Source organism: Lampetra planeri, chromosome 4, assembly GCF_965212315.1.
Source record: "Lampetra planeri chromosome 4, kcLamPlan1.2.h2, whole genome shotgun sequence".
NCBI classification, from domain to species: Eukaryota; Metazoa; Chordata; class Hyperoartia; order Petromyzontiformes; family Petromyzontidae; genus Lampetra; species Lampetra planeri.
In genome coordinates this window covers 12,624,940-12,650,326 of record NC_136110.1, presented here as the reverse complement: position 1 = coordinate 12,650,326, position 25,387 = coordinate 12,624,940, and the positions used below count along the sequence as shown (strand labels likewise).

The 25,387-nt window shown below is 47.7% G+C and overlaps 1 protein-coding gene across 8 annotated transcripts in view; it reads right to left on the bottom strand.

The window, feature by feature from the left end:
• Window positions 1–25,387, bottom strand: part of LOC144717707 (regulator of G-protein signaling 14-like) — a 144,382-nt gene that overhangs the window by 32,311 nt on the left and 86,684 nt on the right. For 3 of the 8 annotated variants that reach the window (XM_078593285.1, XM_078593284.1, XM_078593287.1), the window contains one exon: window positions 11,914–11,935. The exons of 1 other annotated variant lie outside the window; for it this stretch is intronic. In XM_078593285.1, the coding sequence (XP_078449411.1) occupies window positions 11,914–11,935 (22 nt within the window). Of the gene's footprint in view, window positions 1–11,008; window positions 11,133–11,913; window positions 11,936–14,452; window positions 14,570–20,922; window positions 21,145–25,387 lie in introns of those variants that run through there. 4 more of the 8 variants (XM_078593281.1, XM_078593283.1, XM_078593286.1 and 1 more) reach the window with 3 other exon arrangements.

The following is a 25,387-nucleotide window of genomic DNA, read 5'->3' as shown; positions in this document are numbered from 1 at the left end:
GTGGATAAGAGGAGACATCCCGCTCAGTCAGGGGTCGGCGACCTGCGGCCCTGAAGCCGCGTGTGGCTCTTTAGCTGCCCCCTTGTGGGCAGCTGTTTTAAAAATAAAAAATCTAAATTTACTTTATTCTCTTCTTTACACCCTCATATGCAATTTATTCAATCGACTGTTTTGTTTACGTCAAAATCTGTTTGTCATCTGCTGCATACTTGCTGCTATGTTTGTGTAGCTTTGTGTGCGATACGACTCTCGAAATATTTTGGTCAAAGAATAAATATAAATGGCTCTTCTTCTTTGAAAGGTTGCTGACCCCTGCACGAAGTGAAGGTGAATGATGATTTTGTACGCAGCTATTTGTAAGTACGTACGTTGAACTTTTTTCACAACGTATGGAGCCAACCGTGCTGATCGGAGGTGCAGGGGAAGGACAACAAACTAAACACAAAAAGCAGTTCTAAAGAAATGAGTTTTCAATTTAAATTTACAAATGTACAACTCCAGTGGCTTTCTAATATTGGAAGGAAGAGTGTTCAAGACGGTCACTGCACGCAATGCAGTGACCGTCTTTGTTCGATGGTTAGCCAAAAGCTGGTGCGAGGATGACCGGAGTTCGCGTGATGGTTGATGTTCCTTTACGAGATCAGCGAGGTATCGTGGTTCATTAATGGCAAGCACTTCGTGTGTAATGAGTGCAACCTCATAATGGATTCGTTCGGCAACCGGAATCCAATGCAACTTGGGGCAAGCACTGAACGGACATGGTTGGATTTTGCAGCACCCGTCACGTGCCAAGTACAATCTGCGGCTTGGTAATGTTTTTTCCACATCCCGTCGGGTATTGACTTACAATAATCGAGCTAAGTCGATACGACGCTCCATGCTGCCATGTTAGCTATGTCACCACTCAGTAGTGGTCCAATGTGTCGTAGAGCCGCTGCTTGTGGAGATACACATGACACGTTGTTTCAACCGCTTAAGATTCTGAACTGGGCTCCAATATTTCCCGCACACACTCGTAAATTGTGCTCTAATTGGCTGCATCAATATTGGGAAGCCACAAACACAATGGCTGTCTTTTACATGTCAATGCTTACGCACTCAACCAGAGCTCTCTGAAGTCAATGAGTCATACGTGACAAGATCGTCAGATTCAGCCAACAGAGAAGTATGTATTAACTCATTCTGGGCTGTGCATGCCCATCTGTACACAAGCCGGCTTATCCTACGGCGCTCTGCATGCAGAGATGTGGACAAGGCCGAGTTTTCCCACACATGCGGTTGCCCCTTTTATGCAGGAGGACTTCCACCACCCCAACGCACATGGCCAGAAGTTGAGCATCTGCTGGGAATCTTCACTTACGCTGCACCACGCTGTGTGTAAATAAAACAAACCTGTTATTGATGACAGGTTGGGTGGCAGGGTGGCACAGTGATATGCACCTCACAGCAGGAAGGGCCTCTGTTCCATTCCCGACTCGGGCGCCTATCTGCGTGGAGTTTGTATGTTCTCCCTCTGGTTATGCACGAGTTTCCTCTGGGTTTCCCTGTTGCCTTTCATAGCTAAACAAAAAAAAATAACGATACAATCTAACTGGTATTGGCCAACAATTACCATCCAATTACTCAATTGAGATCAAACACAGCATCATTGCCCGCGACTACGAAAGCTTGGCAAGACCCTCCTGAAAAGGGGCCATTGCTCAAAACGTCACCTGTTATATTTGTTTCCTTTTAGGGCAGTACTACTGAAGAATGTTCTGAGTTTTCGTTATTACGTGTGCGTGTGCGCCGCTCATTTGTGTTGTTGTTGAACGCATTCTGGATTTGGCCAGAATGCCCCTTCAATAAATAACAAAATGTGGTACTTTTATAGGCTTCCTGAAAAATAAAAACTGAAAACTGTCAATCAATAAACAGACGTGGGAAAAATGTGCCTGGATGAAGCACTGGCGTTTAAAAATAATAACGTTGCATTTACGGTGAAACGGTGCCCACTTCAAGCTACGCTGCGATATCTTGACTGGTGAAACTCAGCTGCCCCAGATTATGAGAGGGGGGGGGGAATTACTGCCAGAGCCATCTCTGTGGGATGACAATAAGTTGAGAGGCACGCCAGAATTTTTTTTTACTTCACAAGCCAGACCAGACGACTACCGGAAGGAGATCATAAGGCGGCATCGGTCTGAAATGTACCCATCGGGCGGAATGGGTTTAAGTCGATGCAGACTTCCCCCCTTTGAGAGGAGCAGAAGAAAGGGGGTGGGGACCACAGTTGTGTACACAGCTCTCAGTTTCCAATACAACCCAAGGAGCGATGCATTCCAGATGTCATTAAGCAGATAAACGTGCGCGTGAGTATTTTACGCAAAGCCCGGCTGGGAAAAAGTTGACGGTGGGGTGTGGATTGAGTCAGGAGTTGTTGCATTTGAGTCAGGAGCTGTCGTATTTACCAGCACTTGATGGTCATATTTTTAACAGATCACCAGACAAAAAAAAAATACAATTCATCCCAGCAACGATATTAAATTCATCTCCATATATATCATTTTAAGTTTGCAACAAACTTGAAATTTGCCATGTGGGTACTTTCCAGATTGTACACCGTACAAACATTATTAAAATACACTCTTTTTTGGGGGGGGGGGGGGGAGCTCAATAATGTTTAGATTTTTTGCACGGCAAGTGAGCGGTGACGTCGAATCTGTCACGTGACCCGCGCATGTGGAAGCGTAACGCATTGTCCTGTAGTGGTTAGCGCGCTGCGCTACGAACCCGGCGACCCGAGTTCGATTCCCGCTCACGGCCACCACTGGTGACGATTATTTTTACCGGTCCTGGGCCTCCTCTAGGTCGACTCAGCATCAAACGAGTAACTGCTCTGCTGTGTGAACATCGCCACTGGGGAGACAAAGGCGGCGGGCGTGGCGAATCCAAGTCCCGGATGAAGCCGGGTAGTAAAGCTAGTAAAATATAAAACAAAACCAAAACAACAAAAATTTGCTCAGGGGTCTAACAACTTCTGCTTTTTCTTTATAATAGGTAGATCCACAATTTGGTCGGAGGGAAATTATACAAACCCTCTCTTAAGAGACTGCCAGATAATATGAACCCCCTGACAAAATGTAACAATAACCTACTGTACATTATGGATGTTCGAGCCATTGCATTCCGCACAATTTAAAAACGATGTATTGATTCTCATCCAACCCCCTTTTCCAAAAATAAAACTGGCCCATTAGCGACTTACCCATTCTTATCTTGCGGTCTCACTCGCGTGTAAGGTCACGACCCCACACAAATGTCCCCCCCTTGACAGGCAAATCTCACGCTGGCTTCCACGGCCACTGGAAGGGCCGGACCTGAGCCGAGCTGCGACCATTTCAAGGTGGGCACGGAGCGACTTCGGTGTTTCGGTCTCAACAGATCAAGGAGCTGCGCCGGGCGATAGCCTCAGCCCCTCCCCCACCTCCTCCCACCCCACCCCCTCCGCCCCTCCCTTCCATTCCCCCCTCTGCACTCGGGAGGGCAGCAATTACAAAAAAAAATGTAAAGTGTGCGTGTGTTTTTTTTAAACACACGCACACTTGGGTCGTGTTAAGCTATCCAATGCGAAGAGTGAACGTCTAGAAATTTGCCGATGCGATGGAAGCAACTCTGGGCTGCGGCCAATGTCAAAAATCAACACCTCGTACAGCAGCCTACAGTCGAACCTCCCGGTTTCAAACTTCCATGCCTCCAATGGTCGCCCAACAAACGAATCTGGACCGGGCCATTTAGCCACCTGATGCACAAATTGCGCATCAAAGATTCGTCGGCCTGCGAGTGCGACCACGAATCCCAAACCATCGACCGCACCATAAACAATCCGCCGCTGCTGCCATCTTCCCTCCTTTAAAGGTGGAACGGACGAGATCCACTCTGCGTCTGAACAGACAATCGAGTGGATAACAAATCTAAAATTACATCTTTAATCGTCTGCTATTAATCCATACGAAAGAAGATTGTCCAATGTTTATGAACCACAACCCTCGCAGTGGTCATGCGCACGTGCCATCAAATGAGATGTTAACTACCTCGCCTGGTGTACAGGAGATCCTGAGCCTTGCTGTATATTTGGAGTTTGCGTGTCTCTCTCGCCGTCTCCAAGTCCTCCGTTTTTTTCCCTCCACATTTAGAATAAACGTCACCCGTTTAGAGTATTTGGCTGCTATACATTTCCACGCGATAAGCTGCTTCGTTGGGCTAACATTTGTGGCCAGGTCGCTTCTGATAGAGAGCTACATGGCGCAGTGGGCCTTCCCTGCAAAGTAGAAAATAGTTTAGGGATGGCTGACCCCTCTCCCCATCTTGCCCTCGTCTCCACCAACGCCTCTCACACATCATCCCTTTACACTTTTAATCCTACACCTTTCGAGCCGAATATTGTTTTCCCCCGAAAAATAAAAAATAAACTGAACGGAGATTTCGCGAATTAAAATCAGGGACGCCAGACGTGACACCACCAGAGGCATCTTACCTCACAACAGAGGAATCCACTGTAATATTGTGCATGCACTGTATTCGTGACACGTACAATTTGTAACTTAACAAGTTTAACAGGTGACATTGTTGAGTAACCCCTCCTGTGTTATAATCCGTCTCTGCTCCCTCTTGTTATTTCAATGTTTCACGATACTTTTCTTTGTTAATAAACAATACAATAAAAAAGATTAGCATGTAAACAAAAAACATGAATGAGTCACTCAAAGTCTACAACGACCGCATCCTTGCTTTGAATATAAATAAATAATAACCGAATTTGCAGTCACAGCATCATCACTCTCCTAAGCACGGTTACCTTCGTGACAATATCGTAATCACCACAGCATAGGGCTGTTAAAACGGTAACCGGTAATCCAGTAACCGTTTTCACAACCGATTACCCATTCTAAAAGCCAGTGATCGGTAAACGATTCCAGTGGAATCTTAGTATTCTACTGAAGCGATCATGCTAATTGGCACGCGCGAAGTACAAACTGCATGGTGGCAGCCCAAAGGGTAAATAATATACGGAGTAGAGAAACGTGTAAATGTGCAGCCCTGCAATTGCATGCTCATGCCTCCTGCTGCTGGTAGCGTCTCCACTCGTCGCGCGAGTAAAAAGAAGCGGTCGTACGGCTGCCTCTGCGTAGCATCATCATCATCGCACGAGGCAGTGGGATGCTGCTGGATGCTTCTAGATGCTACCCACACTCCTCAGTCTTTGTTCGGCCTGCGTACGCATCTCACGCGTTACCGCGGACTGTGCTTTACCCTGTATTATATATTATTTATTATAACTAGATTGTTCCATAGCGCGGTGTTCTTCAGGAACGCAACTACCGCGTTATCGGAGAACAGACTGTATTTGGTCTATTCTTCCACCAGGCAAGCTGGAAGGGGTGATGTGACCCACACTTTGCTCGACATCACGCGACCCTGCTGCTCCACTAACTCAGGCGTACTCATTTACCAGAATCAGAATCTTTGTTTGGACCGGAGGAGCAATCCGATGACTTATGAAGCTCTTTGTCACAGATGTCCGGTAGGAATTGCAGGGCTGCACCTTTACCGTAGCAATGGCAATCCAATTTGTATGTACAGCGTCTAAATAACTTGCCGTCTCGATTGATAAAATTTGCATCACTTCCAATGTCGTTGCTGCTGTTTTCCAGTGCCGCTGCTGCTGCCGCTGCTGCCTCATGACTCTGATGATTTGCCGGGTCGAAGGGACGGGATTCTCTGAGAAGTTTGGGAACCGAAATGACGGGCGAGGATAACGTCAAACGAGACGAGCTGCCTCTGCAGCTCCGCCAACTCGGGCCAAAAGCGGGAAATGGCACTGAACCAGCAGCCTCAGGATTACTTGTCCAGTGTGCTCGTCATCATTACACGGCTGCAGCTGCCTTAGTGTCTAAGTTAAAAATGGTGACATTGGGGCGCGAGTGTCAGTGGTTTGAGTACACGGGGCACCGATCCAGCCTCGTCAAGGAACATAAACCATCATCACGCGGACTCCGGTCATCCTCACGGCTCGCCATCGAACAGAGGCGGTCACCGCATCGCGCGCTTTCGGATGCGCTTCTGCGGCCGTCTGGAACGCTCTTCCTTCCGGCATTAGGAACCCGGAGGAGCTGTGCACTTTTAAATTATCACCAAGATTGACAAACTCGTTTCTTTAAAACTGTTTTTTGTGTTCTTCCCCCACACCTTCGATTAGCGCGTTTGGCTACGTACGGTGCGAGAGAAGTTCAGTGTACATACATAATTACCTAAAAAAACTCATTTTGTGCACCGGACGCACCCACCCAACTCTGCGTGAGTTGGGTGGGGCACGCGGCACTTTTGGCCATGAGAGAAAAAAACACTTAGGAGCCACTTAACAAACCCTAAAATTCAAGAAAACCCGTTTAGCGCATGCCCTATTTCCATTTGCCTTACTTTTGTGAGGTAAAAATAAGGCACATTCCCCTCAATAACGCAAGTGGCACAATACATTTGCGACATTACAATGTCATCTAGATTTGGGGGGGGGTGGGGGTTTGTCTTTATCCCAATTTCATCCCGGCCGGTGTCGTGTCGTGAACTAAAGAATCCATTCGGAAATCTCACAGCGCAGCGCACTCTGCGTCAGTGAAGAGATGCGGAAGTGATTTTGCACGGGACTTCTGAAAGATCCTTCAAGTGGGGCTTGTTTGTCCTTTACACAGGAGAGGGCGCACTCTTTCTGGCAATAAAACAGGAGGTGTCAAGATGTTCAAACACCAAATGGATATTGCAAGGCATCAAGTCTGCACTACTAAGCACACGTACTTGTGGAAAAACATGGCACAAAAACATGCTTTCAATAATATATGGGCATTGTCTTTGATGAAGCTGATTGGCCTACACCATAGACATCCTTCTTTAGGGCCCAGTCTCACCATCAGTGTTAGACCAGAGAACGCCAAAAGGCGGACAGCACAAAGGCAATTCAAGTAGCTCGGGTTGAGCAGCTATAAAGAAAGAAGGCTGTCTCTGGTGTAGGCCAATCAGTTGCAAAGATAATGCATGACATTATCAGAGCTTATTTGTTTGCATATTTTTCCACACGTATGTGTGGTTAATGCAGACTTGATGCCTTAAAGCAATAGGTAAAACCTCTTATTATTTTTACATAATGTTTTATACTGGCATTCCGCTTGAATGAGAACACTGAATGTCGCGTGGCAGTTAAAAGCAATAGTGTCGTTTTTAATTACCAAAGCTGTAATTTAGACCAATCAAGAGTAAAAACCACAGTTACTGTGATGGGAGTGCTTTCATGCGGTCATCGGTGACTAGACTGAGACCATCAACTCGGTGCGCTAGAGAACCTGGTTTCATGTGGATTCGAACCCAGGGTCTCGGCAGTGCGAGTATGTTTTTAAGACGTGAGATTTTTTTCTCTCGTTCATGTCGCCCTGTATTGCATTGCAAAAAGTGACAGTTTTAGAAATGAATGTTTTTTGGATTCGGACACATCTTAAAACCCCCTGAATACAAAGTTAAAAACACTGAAGTAAAAATGAAGGTTTGACTTTATATATATATAAAAGTCTACGTGATTTTCTACCCAAAGGGCACGGAAGAGGCTAAGTATATCCATCAGGTAACCACTTTTTTTCTTACCTCTTTCATGACTCTTAACGTAGCCCAGTTGAGGTCACGTGCCACAATCAAAATTGTGAACTCCGCCGCTTCAAAAGCCAGCAGACTTTTTTTTGTTTTACCTCTCGGAACATGGTTTGAATTGACCCACTCACAAACAGCTGTGTTCTATAAGTACTAAGAAATGCCCATGAAATATATAGATAGAACTGCGCATATAACTGCTCAACCCAAGCTATCTATGCTCTGATAGTGGCATTGTATTTGTGCTGTCCGCCTTGTGGCGTTCTCTGCTCTGACACTGGTAGCGAGACTGGGCCATGAAGAAGGCCGTCTCTAGTGTAGGCCAATCAGTTTCAAAGACAATGCCCATATAAAATTATCATAGCGTGTTCGTTTGCATGTTTTTGCCACAAGTACGCGTGTGGTTAATGCAGCCTTGATTCCTTGCAAAAAGTTTATATTTGGTGTTTGAACATTTTAACACCTCCTGTATTATTGCCAGAAATGGTAAAAAAAAACTATTTTTATTTTTCATACTTTGATATTGGCACAAAAATAGAGTAACTCTCTGCTAAAGGCTTCCCAATCCCTTTCACGATGCCTGTAGGTAGGGGACAGTCACTGGAAGAGGTTGACTCACAGGCTTCAATTCCCTCGTATTGAATGTCATTCAATCACACGAGACCTACACCCACCCAAGTCTCAACGATGCCCAGCACCAAAGAGAGCTCGCTCAAAGCCAGGCGGAATGACGAGGCACTGCCGACAAAATCATTGACCGGGCAAAAGTAAAACGCCGTAATATATTAAAAATGAAGGAAAGTATAAAACACTTTAACAAACAACAATGCTTTCCCCCCACAGAATTACACTTTCATACCCACCCATTTAAAGCATCAACAATACACGTTCCAACACGTAATTGTTCACTCAACTGTCCACTTTGTTTTCAACCGTTTCTGTGCGAGGGCTTCTCCCATGGGCAAAGTTTGCAGGGGGGGGGGGGGCACGGGGGGGGGGGGGCACCTTGATTAATTTACTTTCAGTTGTTTATAACGAAGGTTAAAAATAATTACTTAGGGGCCGTCCATAAATGACGTCACGCGATTTTGGCCGATCTTTGACCCCCCCTCTCGTCACACGGCGTCACAAAAAGTCAGACCCCCCCTCAAATATGACGTCACAAAGCTCTGTCCCCCCCCCAAATAAAACATGCTTCAAATCGCTTTAAACTATTGTCATTGTAGTGCGTATTTAATGTGGCGCTGCACTCTGATGTTGTAGGAGAAAACATTTATTAGAAAGTCTATTTAATTAAGTAGAACGTGTTGTCTATATTTATTGAAAGTTGCGCATTTTGATGTGACGTCACATTTCTCAAACCCCCAACCACCCCTCGTCACACATCGTCACAAATGTCTTACTCCGCCCCCCCCTAGGTGCATGACGTCATTTATGGACGGCCCCTGAGATCCACCGGGTATTCCTAATGTGGGGGACAGAGCAAACCTCTGCCTGCGCGCCCCCCTCCCCCATTAGAGAAGTCAAACTCCCGCATACGATTTATCCCTTTCTGCCAGACGGATGAAGTGAACGGACAGACTTGGCGCACGTCAGTTTAACACGGAGGCTGACGTGTGTGGGAGATTCTCACAGTCCGAACATATCGCTGTGCTTAACAAAACTCTCGTTCTATGCCTGTTTGATAGCGCGCTTGCGAGAGAGAGAGACACACGAAAATCCATTCCCTGCCCGACACGCAGATGGCGTGGTCACACGAGGAAGACCGCCTCATCCCACTGACAGCACTCCACTCCACAGTTTACTAGACACGATACAACAGCTGGAGTACTATACGCGACACAAAGCTCTAGACATACAATACCGCACGTCCCAGCGTAGCAATGTAGACGCGTTAGAGAGACCGCTACTGCAGCTGAATGCAACGTGTTTTAAAAAATAGAAAATGCTGAAATAATAAATACAGCAAATAAAAATGTTAAGTAAATAATTGTTAAATCCTCTTACAGATATATAGAAAAAACTAAATACAACTACTCAACACTCAAGTGTAATTTAAGAACTACCCACCCATCTCAGGATCGTTGGGAGTAGGAGGAGGAATGTGTGAAGACTACAACTCTACTCGTATCAAAGCCAGTTCTCAGGACCAGACTTTACAAAACATTCCGTAGATTTCCCAGGAAATAGAGACCCTTAATTCGATAACAGCCCAGTCCCACCACTAATTGGGGAGATTTTCCCATGACCCACGGCATTTTTTCACCCACTGTATTTTGTCAGGCTAATTAAAACTGACGTGATGAGAGTGTGATGCATCTGCCCATACTAGTTACAGTACAAGTAATGTAATCTAGGCTGACTATCCTCCTCCACACCAAACATTTACAAATGCCAACCAACATAGCATTCTGAAATTTATCCACGATTATCAAATACTCTACACTATTCATACTGCAGGGTGGATTGATACAGAGGGGTTTAATACCCTTTAAATCACTGGTTGTGGCGGTTACTATAAATGTATGGATGCAATGCTAAGGCTATACAATGCGCTCGCACGGTCCTACTTGGGAGTATTATGTGGCGAGATCTTAACTACGTCGCCTGGTATCCAGGAGGTCGTGGGTTGTATATTTAGAGTTTGCGTGTCTCTCTCCTCGTGGTCGCGTGGACGTTTCTTCAGGGTCCTCCGGGTTTTCCCTCCGCGTTTAGAAACACGCGTTTAGAGAATATGGTTGCCCTAAACTCCCACGTGATTAGAGCCACTTCGTTGAGCTATCATTTGTGACCAGGTCACTTCTGAAAAATAGCTTTCTATACTGTATAACTTTAAAAATTTAAATTAATAAAAGTAAAATAAAAAATAAAATAAAAAAATAAAAATCACGACGTTTCGGAGGCAACACAAGCTTCCGTCTTCAGGTGGAACCGTCACAGCACGATAGCTGTATCAAGTGAGAGAAATTCCAAGAACACAGTATTTATATATATAATTTTATTTTTTATTTTACTTTTATAAATTTAAATTTTTTACCTACGTGACATTACCGAAAAAACCTAAGATTATGAATCCTTGCAGTCACGAAAGCTTCAAATCTAGTGCGTATTTAATGTAGCGCTGCACTCTGATGTTGTAGGAGAAAACATTTATTTAAAAAAGTATATTTTATGAAGTAGAACGTGTTGTCTGTATTTATTTAAAGTTGCGCATTTTGATGTGACGTCACATTTCTCCCCCCCCCCCCACCTCGTCACACATCGTCACACATCGTCACAAATGTCTGACCCCCCCCCCTAGCTGCGTGACGTCATTTATGGACGGCCCCTTACTCACAACCGAACGATGCTGGACGTGGCCCCCTCTGGCGCGTCACCTTCCCTCCGTTCCCGAGAGCGTCAATGTGTCCCGCTGCACGAGACTTTGCGCAAGATAACAGCGGCGGGAAAGGAGTCTCTCAGAGACAATGGAACCTCGCGCTATTATCCAAGCCTCCGCATTGCAGCAAGAAGGATGAGTGCCTGTGGAACTGGCAGCAAATCCATTCCGTCGGAGCGCTCACGCTCATTGGTGCGTGAGTGAGCGAGCCCATGGATGGAAGCAGTCATTAGCACGGCTAAGCACAGATCTGTCCATGGCGGTATCTCCCCCACATGGACATCAGATGGGGGAAGCGTCACGTTTGGGAATAAACAGGAGGAAGAAGCGTAAGTCAGCGATGTGCTCCCCAAACTGCGAGGATGCGTGATTGTTGTTGGGTGTGTGTGGTGTGTTCAGTTGCATCTCTGCGTAGGTGCGTTTGCGTGTTTGCTTGACACATCTTTGCTACGTCTCGCCGTGTATTTGTGTCTTGCACGTCTTGCATATTGTAGGGACTGTATTTTGTGCGTGCGATCTTCTCGTTACGTGTTAATGTGTGTCTGTGTGTGTGTCATCCATTGTGGGGAGCGTGCGTGCAGTGCGCTACGAACCCGGCCAACACTAATGACGATTATTCTAACCGGTTCTGGGCCTCTCCTAGGTCGACTCAGCCTCGAATTAATACCTGTCTCGGTGTGTAGTAAATATCACCACTGGGGAGACAAAGGCGGCCGACCGTGGTGCTGCCCCACCCCCCCTCCCCCCGTGTGCCGTGCCATCCTTCATGGGTGCTGCTCTCTAACAGCACTTGCCCCCCAGTGTTAATGCGACACGGGGCACCTTTGTCTTTGTGTGCGTATGTGTTGCGGCGATGTTCGTACCTCCATCGGACGCCGCCGCCGACTGCAAGAGAAGAGAGAGAGACATCATCGCATTACGGTCACCGCCTTCATTCACAGGCGGCAGGCGAACAATGTTGGGGCACAGTTAGAGGCTCTTCTTGACGCGCACTGACACAGACTCACACGCGCCTGTGACACACACGCGCACATACACAAGACAAAGATCCCCGTATAGCCTTGACAGAATGTTGGGGCAAGTGCTGTTAGCGAGCAGTACCTATGAAGGCCGGCACGGCACACGAGGGGGTGGGTGGCCAGCACCACGCCCGGCCACCTTTGTCTCCCCAGTGGCGACGTTTACTCATTTGAGGCTGAGTCGACCTAGGAGAGGCCCAGGACCGGTTCAGGTAATCGTCACCGGTGTTGCCCGTGAGCTGGAATCGAACCCGGGCCGCCAGGTTCGTAGCGTAGCGCTAACCACTACACCACCGCTCCCCAAAAGCAGCACCACCAACATTACCAAAAGCAGCCAATGACGGTAACGTCACCACGGCGCCTGTGCCAGGCTAGGTGCACTTTGAGGCTGCCACGTGAAGTGTCGAAGGCTCGCTGCTGACAGGTCTCGGGACAGACCCAGCAGGTGACTGAGATGACCGGCAGATGCACCACTACCAGCTGTACCCCCCACTATGTTACTGCTGCCAAACACAGACCCACACAGACTCGCACACACAGACACACACACAGACTCCCACAGACTCCCACACACACACAGAGACTCACACGCACACAGACTCACTCACACAGCCACACACAGAGAGACTCACACGCACACAGCCACACGGCCACGAATTATCATTAACAACGCTCCAGTTGTCTCCCTCGTCTCAAATAAAAAAAACCATCGGCTCGCAAGCCACAACCCACCGCACCCACCACCTCAACAAGAACACACAAAACCACCCCCCCATCCCCCCACCACGAATCCGCTTCAACTAATCCCTGACGCAGCTGACTCCCCCTTGTTGTGTGTATCCCTGGCTCGGTAACATCATCATCATCCTCCTCCTACCCTCAAGGCGGCAGAGACGAGGAGTGTGTGTGTGCGTTGCGTGCATCAATCCGCAAACAACAACAACGAGGAGGAGGTGTTCTTCAGCATTCGCTGATACGACGGCGGCTCACAGAGCTACACGGGGGGGGGGGGGGTCTTTGTCTTTAGTTTGTGGCTCGGGTTGGTCACGCGAACGCGGCGCGTCAGACCGCCACGTGTCCGCCCTCACCACACAACCGCCCACTGCAATGAGGCGGCCAAACGGAACACGACGGTGTTTTATTTAACCCGATAAGGACTCTACAGCGCAATCCGCTTACCCAGTGTTTCACGGCCACCACGCTACATTTGAATCGGTTCAAGCCTCTTGCAAGCCACGTGACTTGTGTGTGCCCCCCCTCCCCAGTCCCTCCACTCTCCCCGCCCAATGTGAAAACAGAAGCTGCCTGCTGCAGCTCCCTGCTCCCTCCCATCCCTCCCCTCTCATCCCTCCCATCCCTCCCCTCTCATCCTTCCCCTCCCTCCCCTCTCATCCCTCCCCTCCCTCCACTCTCATCCCTCCCCTCCCTTCCCTCCCTCCCATCTCTCCCCTCCCTCCCATCCCTCCCCTCCCTCCCATCCCTCCCCTCCCCTCCCATCCCTCCCCTCCCTCCCCTCCCATCCCTCCCATCCCTCCCCTCTCATCCCCGACATCTCGGTCCGCTCATTCATTCTCCCCCTCACCCCCTTCGCTCCAGAATTGAATTCTTCAATCACCCATAAAATGTCCACCGACCCACCGTTCTTCCTCTTCCCTCTTCCCCATTCCCATTTCTTCTTCCGTCCATCGTATCCCTCCCCGTGGTGTGCCGCGGGTCAATAGTTGCGAGCGAATAAAGAATTCTGCCATGTTGGACCAAGTTTCCACGACCACAGCATGGACCCATCAATCAGACGCGAGGATGGTGTGTGGCCAAAGTTGTATGGCAGATGTGAACGCAACCTCACTTCGCCAACGCTATACCGCGTCCAGCATTACGCATGGACACACGACACGGTCTTACGTAATAAACCTCCATTACAAGTACAACTCGGGCATGGGAAGCAAACATTTTTTTTCAGATCAGAATAATAATAAAAATATACTCTTTGGTTCTTTCGGTAAAGTCACGTCGGTATAAAATAAAATAAAATACGTGACTTTACCGAAAGAACCAAAGAGTATGGATTCTTGCAGTCACGAAAGCTTCAAATCAAAATAAAATATATATTAAAGATGCATTCAGATGAGGTAGATAGGAGAGAGGTTTTCAGACCTATCTCCTGTTACAAATAACCGTGCTGTAAAGCACTCAGGAGAACTGATTCCCCCCCCCCGCCCAATATTAAAGTGCAACGCTCGAGCCCTGTTCTCCCGACATTTAGCGACGTTTGACACAAATATCGCCTGTCGGAGTGAACCCCCTGTCATCCCTGCTGTGTCCCTCGTGATCACGGGCGGTGTCAGGAGACCATCCCGACGAGACGCCAGTAACAAGCACTCACTTTCCACGCGTTCTGAGTGAAGCTACGACGGAAGACAGCAGCGAGGAACAGCGTGCCCCATCCATCGATCCATCGATGGATGAACGACGCCGCCAACGCGCACCAGCGCCACACGCTCTGTGCCAGACGAAACGGAACGGTACCATCATGCCTGCCAGCGCGGGGACACTCGATACAACACAAATGAAGGTTAAATAACGACGACTGAAACGTGAGTCAAAGACCGTGAGCTCGGGCGCAGCTCTCATTATGTGAATGACCGCCACTCCCCCCCTCGTGTGGATTCAATCGACATGAAAGGTATTAAAAAAAGGGTTCAGCCCTGAAATGAATTTGCTCACCGCCACTGTCAGAAGAGGTTGTCTCCCAGCAGGGAGAGCTTAACACTGCTCCGTCTAGTAGCTCCACAGACAAAGTCCTCCTCCAGTCAGGCGCAAGCACAACAACTCTTCCACGCTGGCACGAGGGGCTTGGAAGTGATGGGAGTAGCCACATTTCAACCCCACCGCACGCTCGACCAGCCGATCGTCTGTGGTTGTTACCCATTTATGTGTCCAGGTGTGTAGAGGTTGGGGGGTTGGGGAGGTTAAGAAACTTGTCCACATTCATCCAACCGCCACGCCGGGAGTCGATTGGATTGCAAGTCCAGTGTGCTAACCATTACACCACAGCAGCGTAGGGTTGTCAACTTCTCCGCAGGCCAAAAATGTATATTAAAAAAAAAATCAGACAGTCTGAAAAATAAGAATAGGTTTTACCCTTTCTGGCATAAAACAGGTGATATAGCCTCGGTCTATCACACCTGCGCAATTTAATGTCCAGACGTTCAGCACAATACCACCCGATCTTCGTTCGGTATCAATTCCTGTCGCCCGAACACGGATGCCAAATCCCAGAATGTCTGATGCAAACCCAGACAGGTGGCAACCCAATCGCAGCATCCCAATCATCTGCGTACCGCATATACATTTAAAGCTACCCATCCATCTAGCCTCCTCACGTGATTAGCTAAAATGTATGTTGTGCGTGTACGTCGAATGCCTTTCGCACCGTACGTAGCCAACCGTGCTGCCAATCGAGGTGCAGGGGAAAGGCCAGCAAAACTAAACGCACAAATAAAGTTACATGACAGGCCACATGACCTTGTTTTAGCCACGCACATCTCAGCCGGCACGTGTCTCATTGGCAGGCGGGGAGCTGCTAAATGGCAGCTGTCACAAAGGCCGTGAGTGTGCAATTGCAGAACGGCTCCTCAGGGGGTGTGAAGCCATCGAGGTATTGTTCACACATCAGACATGAAGAGACTAAACAACTCATCTGCCCGAGGCGGACGGAGCCTCATCGAGCCCGGCTCGGTGTGCCACGGGACTTGTGAGACATCCATGCTCTGCAGGGTTCATTTTGTTGGATTGGAGGGTTATCTACAATCATCATCGGCAGTGAATGTGAAACGTACAGAGGATTACACTGGACGGCTGTGGAAAAAGAGCTTTATAGCTCATCGGATTCCTCCAAAATAAATCAATGTTCTGATTCAGGAAAGCACATTCCCAATCAATGATCCACCCCACCGATTGTGGTCTATCTGCTCGTGGTACTTGGACAAGGGTATAGGCATCGAACTCTTGATGTGTACTGTAAACATAACTAAGCAGCTAATCTGCCATTATGTACAATGTACCTTTGTACAAACGACTCTTCCTCGAGCGAGATGTCATTTGAAAGCTAATAATGTGTAGTTTAGCAGAACAAGCTCAACATTAAATATATATACATTTGACCCAATAATTCAGCTTAATTTGATGCGTCAGCCCTGGCAGCAGCAATCCAAACACCGCTGTGAAATGACTTCTATACCAAGAGTAATTGTTCTTTCATCCACGAATAGCCAATTGAACTCAGAGCGGGAGAGGAGCATTGCACATTAATGGCGAGATTATGATGAGAAATAGTGCAATAACAGTTTCCTGTGATGTGAAATAAGCCACGGCAGATTACTTTTCCCGTGCGCTCTGTGGCAGCCTCTGCTTGTTGTGCCGGGAGCCCCGAGAGCGCTCAGGGTTATTACCGCGCGAGACGCCTCGACACTCCATCTACACTCCCCTGCTCACATTCCGCAATCACCGTTAGCCGCGTTTGTGTCCAGCGCCTCCTACGACAGGCTTCATCCCCACGCCCGCAGCGATTGCCTGGTGCCCTACGTGGCCTTTGAACCTTGACGCTCTTACGCAGTTGCCCCGTGTCCGTCTCGACGTTTCCCCCACCAGGTCCGGGTATCGCACCTGTAAGAGCCCTGTAGAGTCCTGTAGAACTCTTTGTCAATCCCCCGCCAGGTCAGGGCCTCTCCCTGCCCCCCCCCCCCCGCGGGGGTCGTGAGGGTTACTCGACCGCACGCTGCTTTACGACGCAGGTCGGTGAGGATTGGTGAAAGGCGGGGAGCATAGATGCAGTGCAGTACAATGGATTCCGCAGCGCTGACCTCCGCTCCCAACCACATAAGCCCCACAGCAGCCGACAACGGCCTGCCGTGCATGGTGCTTACCAATGCACGCACTGTCCAGGGTCAATCATCAACGGCGACGACGCTCTTCCTTCCGATATTAGGAAGCCACTGGAGCTAGATTGAAAACTCGCTTCTTCAGAAATGTTTTGTTTTGCGTTTAGTTTGTTGTCCTTCCCCCGCACCTCCGATTAGCATGGTTGGCTACCCACGGCGCGAAAGAAGTTCAACATTTATACGTCGGCACATCGGGCGAGATCGGGGGTGTTCCGACTGATCTGGTGACAGACACCACGATGTGATCCATAAGCATAAATTGTTTGCTCGATAGCGACGAAAGCGGGCACCTTACCTGTGTATTACGTCATTATTAATGTGTACAATGCAACCCGGGCAAACGGGGAAGGAGAACTAACAATATCCAGTAAGCGAATTCCTCTTTTATGTTATCAAAAAGTTCCTCTTTTGGAAGGAAAAAAAACGTGGCTTGCTCAAACAAGGCCACGCAAACTCTTGTCGATTAGGCCCTTAGGCCAGTGGACTAACGTCATATTTAGTTTTTAAATGCAGATGGCCTTTTTCTATTTATTAGCTTACTAACAAATCCCTGTGGGCAACGTCTTTCCAGAGCCTTCCAGCCTTGTCCAGCAAATAAAAAAATAACATCAATCATTGACAAAAAAAAAACCCATATATAATTCCAGGCTTGCTTGGACAGTAGCAAAGAACTATGAAAAATAAAATAACATCCATAATAAAATAACAATACAAAGAATGGAGCCCTGCCTTGTCTTGCTCATGCTATTGGGAGAGCTACAGAGCCCATTGCTATGAGTGCGTGGACTGCTCTTGCGTGCTGGGCAAACGTTTTGGAAGAGGTGTGAGTACCCACACTCTACCCCACCACATTACACACCACGATGTACACGCACATATCCATACGGCTGGGTGGACAGAGAGAGTCGGGGTGGGGGATTTAAGATATTTGCACCGTTGTTTTAACTGCTGAGCCACCGCCGCTGGGAGATGGCGATGATTCTGATGGCGATGAATAAAGTTCAAGTTGTTGAAGGATTCATTCGTGAAGGGAGAGATAAAAAACATTCGGACGAAATAAAAGTGACATAAAATTACGGAAACATTTCGGAAAAGACTTGGAAGACGACAATGGGAAGAGCGTGGATCTGTGTGGCCTGTGTGCCCACGTTACTGTCCACAAGCCATGGGGGACATCCAACAGTTGAAGCGATTTCATCTTTCAAAAATGTAACTCTTGATGAAAGCACATTGTACTTATTGCCATTAAAGTAGGAATTCCATGAAGTGGCAAAACTGAACTACAGGTCATTTAGATGACTTTGCTGCTATACATTTCCACATGATAAGCCATTTGGTGAGCTATCATTTGGGGCCAGGTCGCTTCTGAAAAATAATTTAACGCATCAGTGGGGTTTTACCTGATAAGATAAAAATGTTTTATCGTTTTGTTTGTACATTTTTTGAAGTGATTTGTTTACCTTTACTAAACTTTGTACTTCTATCGTGTGTTTTTTGTATTGTTTATTGTTGTAATGTTCTTACCCGCCACTACTGGACATCTGTGAAAAATAGCTTTATAGCTCATCGGATTCCTCCAGTATAAACACGTATTCTAATTCTGATAAACAAATCCAACACAGTATTGTGGCCTTCAAAATAAAAGTTAATAACAGGTGGAGTGTCAAGCAATGGCTCTTCGTCACAGTACAAGGGCTCCTCTACTTATGCACGAGCTAGGTTCCAGAGGTCTGTTCGGAAGTCGATTTGTTCGTAATTCAAACGTTACTCCTACACTAAACATGGGGAATGGCTTTCAAAGTTGTATACTCTCCCGTAGATGTAGATGCCACTGGTTCTTCATGTTCTGCAGATGCCACCACCGCCATCTATTGCACGGCAGTTGAACTTACGACTCTCGGCCCAAACAGCCAACTTGACATACGGGACAGGTTTGTTCGTATCTCTGAATGTTCGTAAGTAGATGAGCCCCTGTACATAGAACGGTCCTTCCTCTCTGGCCTATGCGCTCTTTATTATTAGGGCAGTTTCATTGATGAAGTGTTGAGTTTTTGTTGGATTTCCAGACGAATATTATGAAGTAGCATTTGTTTTGGCAGGCAAACTCTAGGCCGGTTTTCACTGTCTGGGTCTCATCAGCAGAGACAGGTTTGTGAAACACATCCTGCTGGATTTTCAGATGTGTATGGCAAGAGCACTCCATATAAATAAAATGAAACATCACAATATTGTTGACGTGAATTACTGCATTGGTCTCTGATCCCCTAAGAATCCCACTGCTACTTTGTGGGTGCCTCTAAGAGGCTCCCTCTGCCTCTTGTGACTGTGCCCACAACCCTCAACCATAAAAAACCCCTTTAGCCACACCTGCAGATGACTCATTCACCGCGTTGCTCTTCCCCAGGATCCAAGGACACGAGTTAAAAAGCCATCGGTGGAATTGACAAAAATGTAAAATGAAACAGTTTATATTTTATTTTACCACGTAAGGCCCACTAAGCTATCTAGCTCTTTTTCAGAAATGACCTGGAAACAAATGATAGCTCAACGAAGTGGGCTATCACATGGAAATTTATAGCAGCGAAACATTGTAAATACAGTATTCTAAATGTGGAGGGGAAACAGGAAGAACTGGAAAAATATCCATGCAACCACGGGGAGAGTGAACATGCAAACTCCAAATATACAGGCATCAGGGTCGGGTTCGAACCCACGCCCTTCTGTATGCCAGGCGAGGTAGTCAACATCTCGCCACCACGGCACCTACAGATTCCCCCAGGTGGGCCCACCAACCACTGTTGCCTTCCCGCAATGCTAGTGCCTATTTTACCAACCACAAAGTGATGATGGGTTCAGTGAAACCCAACCGGTATTTGAACTCGCAACTTCACCATGTTGACCCTCATGCACTGTCAACCGGAGTGCCGCAGGCCAAATTTTTCAGTAAATATTAAATGCGGTTAACAAACCATGGTGACGAAAACGATAGCTTCGATGCAAACATGTGCCCACAGAGCAGGAGGAATCAGCATGGTGTGTGGATCATCAATAGGCGCCGCTGCAGACGCGGGATGCCATGTGCTCGCGGCTCCACCATCTGCCGCCAGGCCACGCATCGTCACCCCGTTGAACGAGCATGAACACATTTTGCACGCGTGTGCCATTCTCCCACCCTTTGGATTGCACTCATGCCTTTGGATTGCACCACTCTTCGATTTCACGTTAACATGCTAATTTCTCACATTAACATAGCCACTTCCGTGGCCTCGTCTAAGAGGCCGCTTTGGATTGCACCACTCTTCGATTTCACATTAACATGCTAATCTCTCACATTAACATAGCCACTTCCGTGGTCTCGTCGAGGAGGCCGCTCTCCTATCTTACAGTTACATGTTAATTTCTCACATTAACATCACTAGCCCCGGCCACTTCTTTATGACCCTTGGGCTACACCCATTTCAAACCTTTAAAAACAGTCTGCCTCAGCAGCAGATCATGCTTTCCCACCTGATGACGGACGCTTGTGTTGCGCCCGAAACGTCGTGATTTATTTCATTTTATACTTGCGTGACTTTACCGAAAGAACCAAAGAGTATGGATAATCACAATTCTAATTGTGAGGTTGATTAACCTGGCTTCTCAGGTGTCGTGGGTTCAGAATGAGAATCAGAATTTGTATTTATCCTGGAGAAATCGCCTGAGTCATGAGGCTCTTTTTTACTGACGCCCAGTCGGTTGATGGTCTCAGCCTAGTAGCAAATGACTGCACAAAAAACAACCATCACCTTACATTTCGTTCGTCACTCACCTGGACGAAAAATTCAACTCTGAGAGTGACAAATATCGGTTTGAGTGTCGCGCGACGAACATTACTGCCACAGGGCAGAGCGAGTGTGGATGTGCTGTCCCCTACCGCGTGTAGGCCAGAGGTCATTTGAAGAGGCCTCAGGGACAGATCAGCGATATCCACTTCCATGGGCCGTTCTCGAACAGGAAGGGTCACGCGCTGCCGCTCGGTGAGAGATCCGAGTGGATCCTTCGTCTCGAGACAACGGCATCGATGGCGCGACGAGGAGAGCAAAATAGTTTTGACATCTCGTCTAAACTCGCTTCCATTAACTGGTGCGGGGGAAAGAAAAAAAAAACGTGGCGCAGCTGAAATTGATCGTGGAAAGCAGCGCAGCAAAGTGGCGCTCACATTTTGCCCACATGCTCTACCCGGTCCCCTTATTTGGCTCCGTAAACTGAAGTATACACTGCTGCAAGTTGAGTTCAATAAGTGTGAGCAAAACAGTTTCTGCAAGGGTGATCAGCGAATTAATAACGCGACTAAGGCAGTCGAACAGCAGATGACTGCAGTTGCCACACTCTGCGAGCATCGCACACGATGGGCACGTGTGTATTGAAGCTGTCTCTGCTGATACTATTTTTTTTTAACCAGGCAAGGCCCACTGACCGATGTAGCTCTATTTTAGATGCGACTTGCTCACAAATGACAGCTCAACGAAGTGGCTTATTGTGCGGAAATTTACAGCAGCCAAATGCTCAAAGCACATTGATTTTGAGAAGAGGTTTTCCCATTTTTTCTGGCAACAAAACAGGTGTTAGGATGTTAAAACACCAAACTGAAACCTTTGAAACTGATTCAATGCATATGCTATCAGAGTATGTTTTTTGTTTGCATTCTGACCACAAGTATTTTGGTTAATGCAAACATGATTCCTTGTAAAAGGTCTTTGAAACTGATTCAATGCATATGCTGTCAGAGTATGTTCTTGTTTGCATCCTGACCACAAGTGTTGTGGTTAATGCAGACCTGATTCCTTGTAAAAGGTTTCAGTTTGGTGTTTAACATCTCAACACCTGTTTGTTGCCAGAAAAAAGGGGAAAACCTATTCTCATATTTTGGTAGTGGTAAAGGAGATCCCATGATGTAACATATTGATTTTATATATGTAGAAGGAAAAACTGGAGGATCCGGAGAAAAATCCACACCACCACGGGGAGAGAGAACATGCAAACTCCAAATATACGGGCGTCAGGGTTGGCATCGAACCCACGACTTCCTGCCTACTCTGCAAGGTAGTTAACATCTTGCCACTGCGGCGCCCGTGATTGTTCATAGAAACACATCCAATCCACAAAACACGAGCAGCAGTAAACTATCCCCGCTATTCGTCAAACAACGCGCGCCACGGACAATCGCTCATTCTGCACCAACCGCTCTCTCTTTCTCCCTGAGCTGCAGTAAACCCCAAAGGTAGGACAGTGGCATTGCCACATGTGGGTGTCCCGGGCACAATGTCGGACGTTTCATGCTCTACGTGCTTCTTGGAGGACGCGCAGCGCGCGGAACGGGCGGCACGCGGCACAACCCGAAAACAACATCGCAGCAGCAGCAGTACAACCGGCGAAACCCCACGCGGTCGTAGCAGCAGCAGCAGCAGTAGTCCTGCCGAGTCAGCGCGAGCGTGAGGTTAGGGAGGGGTGAAACATTCCACAGAAAGTCAGAACCCAGCTTGTGGGAGCGGCCGTGCAGTGACAACCCTTTCTGTGCTGTCAATGTGGCCAAGCCAACTTAAAAAAAAACTGGGAAGGAATAAAACCATAAATCTTTGCCTTCTTCGAGATATATGTACGTACGTTGAACTTCTTTTGCACCATACGTAGCCAACCGTGCTAGTCGGAGGTGTTGTGCTATAAAATTCCGCTGGTCATCCTCGCAGCAGCGGATTTTTGCTAACCGTGGAACAAAGACGGTCACCGCATCACGTGCATTTAGATGCTCTTCTGCGGCTGTCTGGAATGCTCTTCCTTCCGATGTTAGGAAGCCACTGGAGTTATGTGCTTTCAATGCAAATTGAAAACTCGTTTTTTGTTAGAACTGCTTTTTGTATTAATCGTAAGTCCGATTAGTTTCCAGTGAAACAAATAATGCCTCTTGCAAGGTGGAAGAGAACTCAGCAACTTGTGGATTTGTGGAAAGGCTTCTGCAGGTCACAACATGTGTGTGCAGCAGTGCTCCTACCAGAGGTGGGACAAAGTCATTGTTATGCAAGTCCAAGTCGAGTCGCAAGTCATCAAATTCATGACTCGAGTCTGACTCGAGTCCAAGTCACATGACTCGAGTCCACATCTCATAGGTGGGACAAAGTCATTGTTATGCAAGTCCAAGTCGAGTCGCAAGTCATCAAATTCATGACTCGAGTCTGACTCGAGTCCAAGTCACATGACTCGAGTCCACACCTCTGGCTCCTACACACACAAACATAAATATATACACATTTACGTAAGCGCAGCTGCCCGTACAGGCAATGGAGAGCGCAACTAAATGCATGAGTGTTGAGAAAGACTTCGACAAATTGCGAAAACATTTTGCGGCATCAAGGCATGCAACCGCATGTGTGTGCGTGTTGTGGATTGGGGAGCGGTGAGCACGCTGTACTACAAACCCGGCGATCCGGGTTCGATTCCCGTTCATGGCCAAAACACCAGTGACGATTATTTGAACCGGTCCTGGGCCTCCTCTAGGTCGACTCCGCCTAAAATGAGTACCTGGTGTGATGTGTAAATATCGCTACTGGGGAGACAAAAGCGGCTGGGCGTGGTGCTGGCCACTCACCCCCCGTGTGCCGTGCCAGCCTTCATAGGTGCTCGCTAATAGCACTTGCCACAACAGTCTGTTAACGCTATACGGGGGATCTTTGTCTTATTATGGATTGGGACCTCATTAGTCAGCTCTGTCCAGGGACAGGATTTAGGCATGAGAGTTATGATGCCATCCGCAGAGGAAAAAACTGGTTTTGCCCATTATTTTCCGGTGGAATGGCATGGTAATTACTCGGTAAATATAGACAGAGGGTGAAGAGTTGGAAACCGGACTTCATGAGGAGAGAATATTCCAAAATATAAAGGTCAAGAAGTCATCGCACTCAAAGCTGTGGATGCCAGCACACCTTCCCATCGCTTCCTTCCTTTTATGAGATTCAGTATTTTTCGCTTGTCCCAACACTTGACCTCAAGCCCCCCTGCCCCCCCCCCTCTTAAAGCACCCCACCATCTGGCTTCAGATCTCCCCTTTGGCCGCTGCCCTCTGGTGACCCATTCAGTGCCCGTCCCGGTAACCTGCCCTCCCTCGCCTCCTCACTCCTGCACATGTGCCCAACACATCACGATCTCTGTTGTCCTGTCACTTCCACACTTTCTTGCCATGTGCTACCTCTGATGTTTCAAGTCTTCTTACCCAATCCTTCGATGAAATTCCTGAACAAGCTCTGAATGTACCTGTATTGAAAGGAAGATCACAATCTTTTTTTCAAGTCCATATCGTGCACCGACTAATTTCTTTGCATATTTCTCAAATACTAAACGAAACTTTTTTTTATTTTACCAGGTAAGGCCCGCAGAGCTATACAGCTCTTCTTTAGAAGAGATCTGGCCATTACAAATGATAGCTCAACGAAGTGACTTATCACGTGGAAATTTATCGCAGCCAAATACTTTAAATGCGTGATGTTAATTTCTAAACGTGGAGGGAAAACCCGGAGGACCCGGAGAAAAATCCACGCCACCATGGGGAGAAAGACACACAAACTCGAAATATACAGCAGGCGTCAGGGTGGGGATCGAACCCACGCCCTCCTGCATACCAGTCGAGGTAGTTAACATCTCGCCACCACAACGCCCTAACATCCCTGCCTCTACCATATCTGTTTTTTGCACGCGGCAATGATTGATGTCAGACCTCTTCACACTTCCCAAAGTCATCTCCCCCGCTGACCACCACCGTGTATTGCAGGCGTGCACTGGCGGCGCACGCCTGCAATCCAGCACTGCGGAGGCAAGGGTTGGTGGATCACTCAAATCCGTGAAACTCCCTCTCTACCCATGGGCGTCGAGGTCGCCACCTCCGGGTTTAACCGGGGTAAGGCAGAGCAGCAAGTGGATTGTGTCCATCTGTACTCCGTCCGAGTGGGGATTGAGCGTCGTTGCCCTCCTCCGCTATCCTCCCACAGGAATATCGGCGAAGTAGAGCTTAATAAGCTCATCGGATTCCTCGCATACAAATTAATACATTCTTCTTCTGAACAAACGCTCATAAGTTGGGTTGGCCAAACTTCCCAAAACAGGGCCACAGAGTGTTTGGTCAACTGTTGGCACCGGTTCCAGTTGCCTTCTTCCCACTTGTCTGTGGGTTTTCCCCGCACCTCCAATTCATTCCTCTCTCTCTTGAGAGTGAACGAAAAACTCTGCTCATTACGTTATAAATAATCATTGTTATTACGATTCAATGCTGAAGGCGCTCAACCGTTACTCATTGGTCTCAAGCTCGCAGTCCACTCTCCCGTCTCGCATCGATTCTCTTCATCTTGGATTGA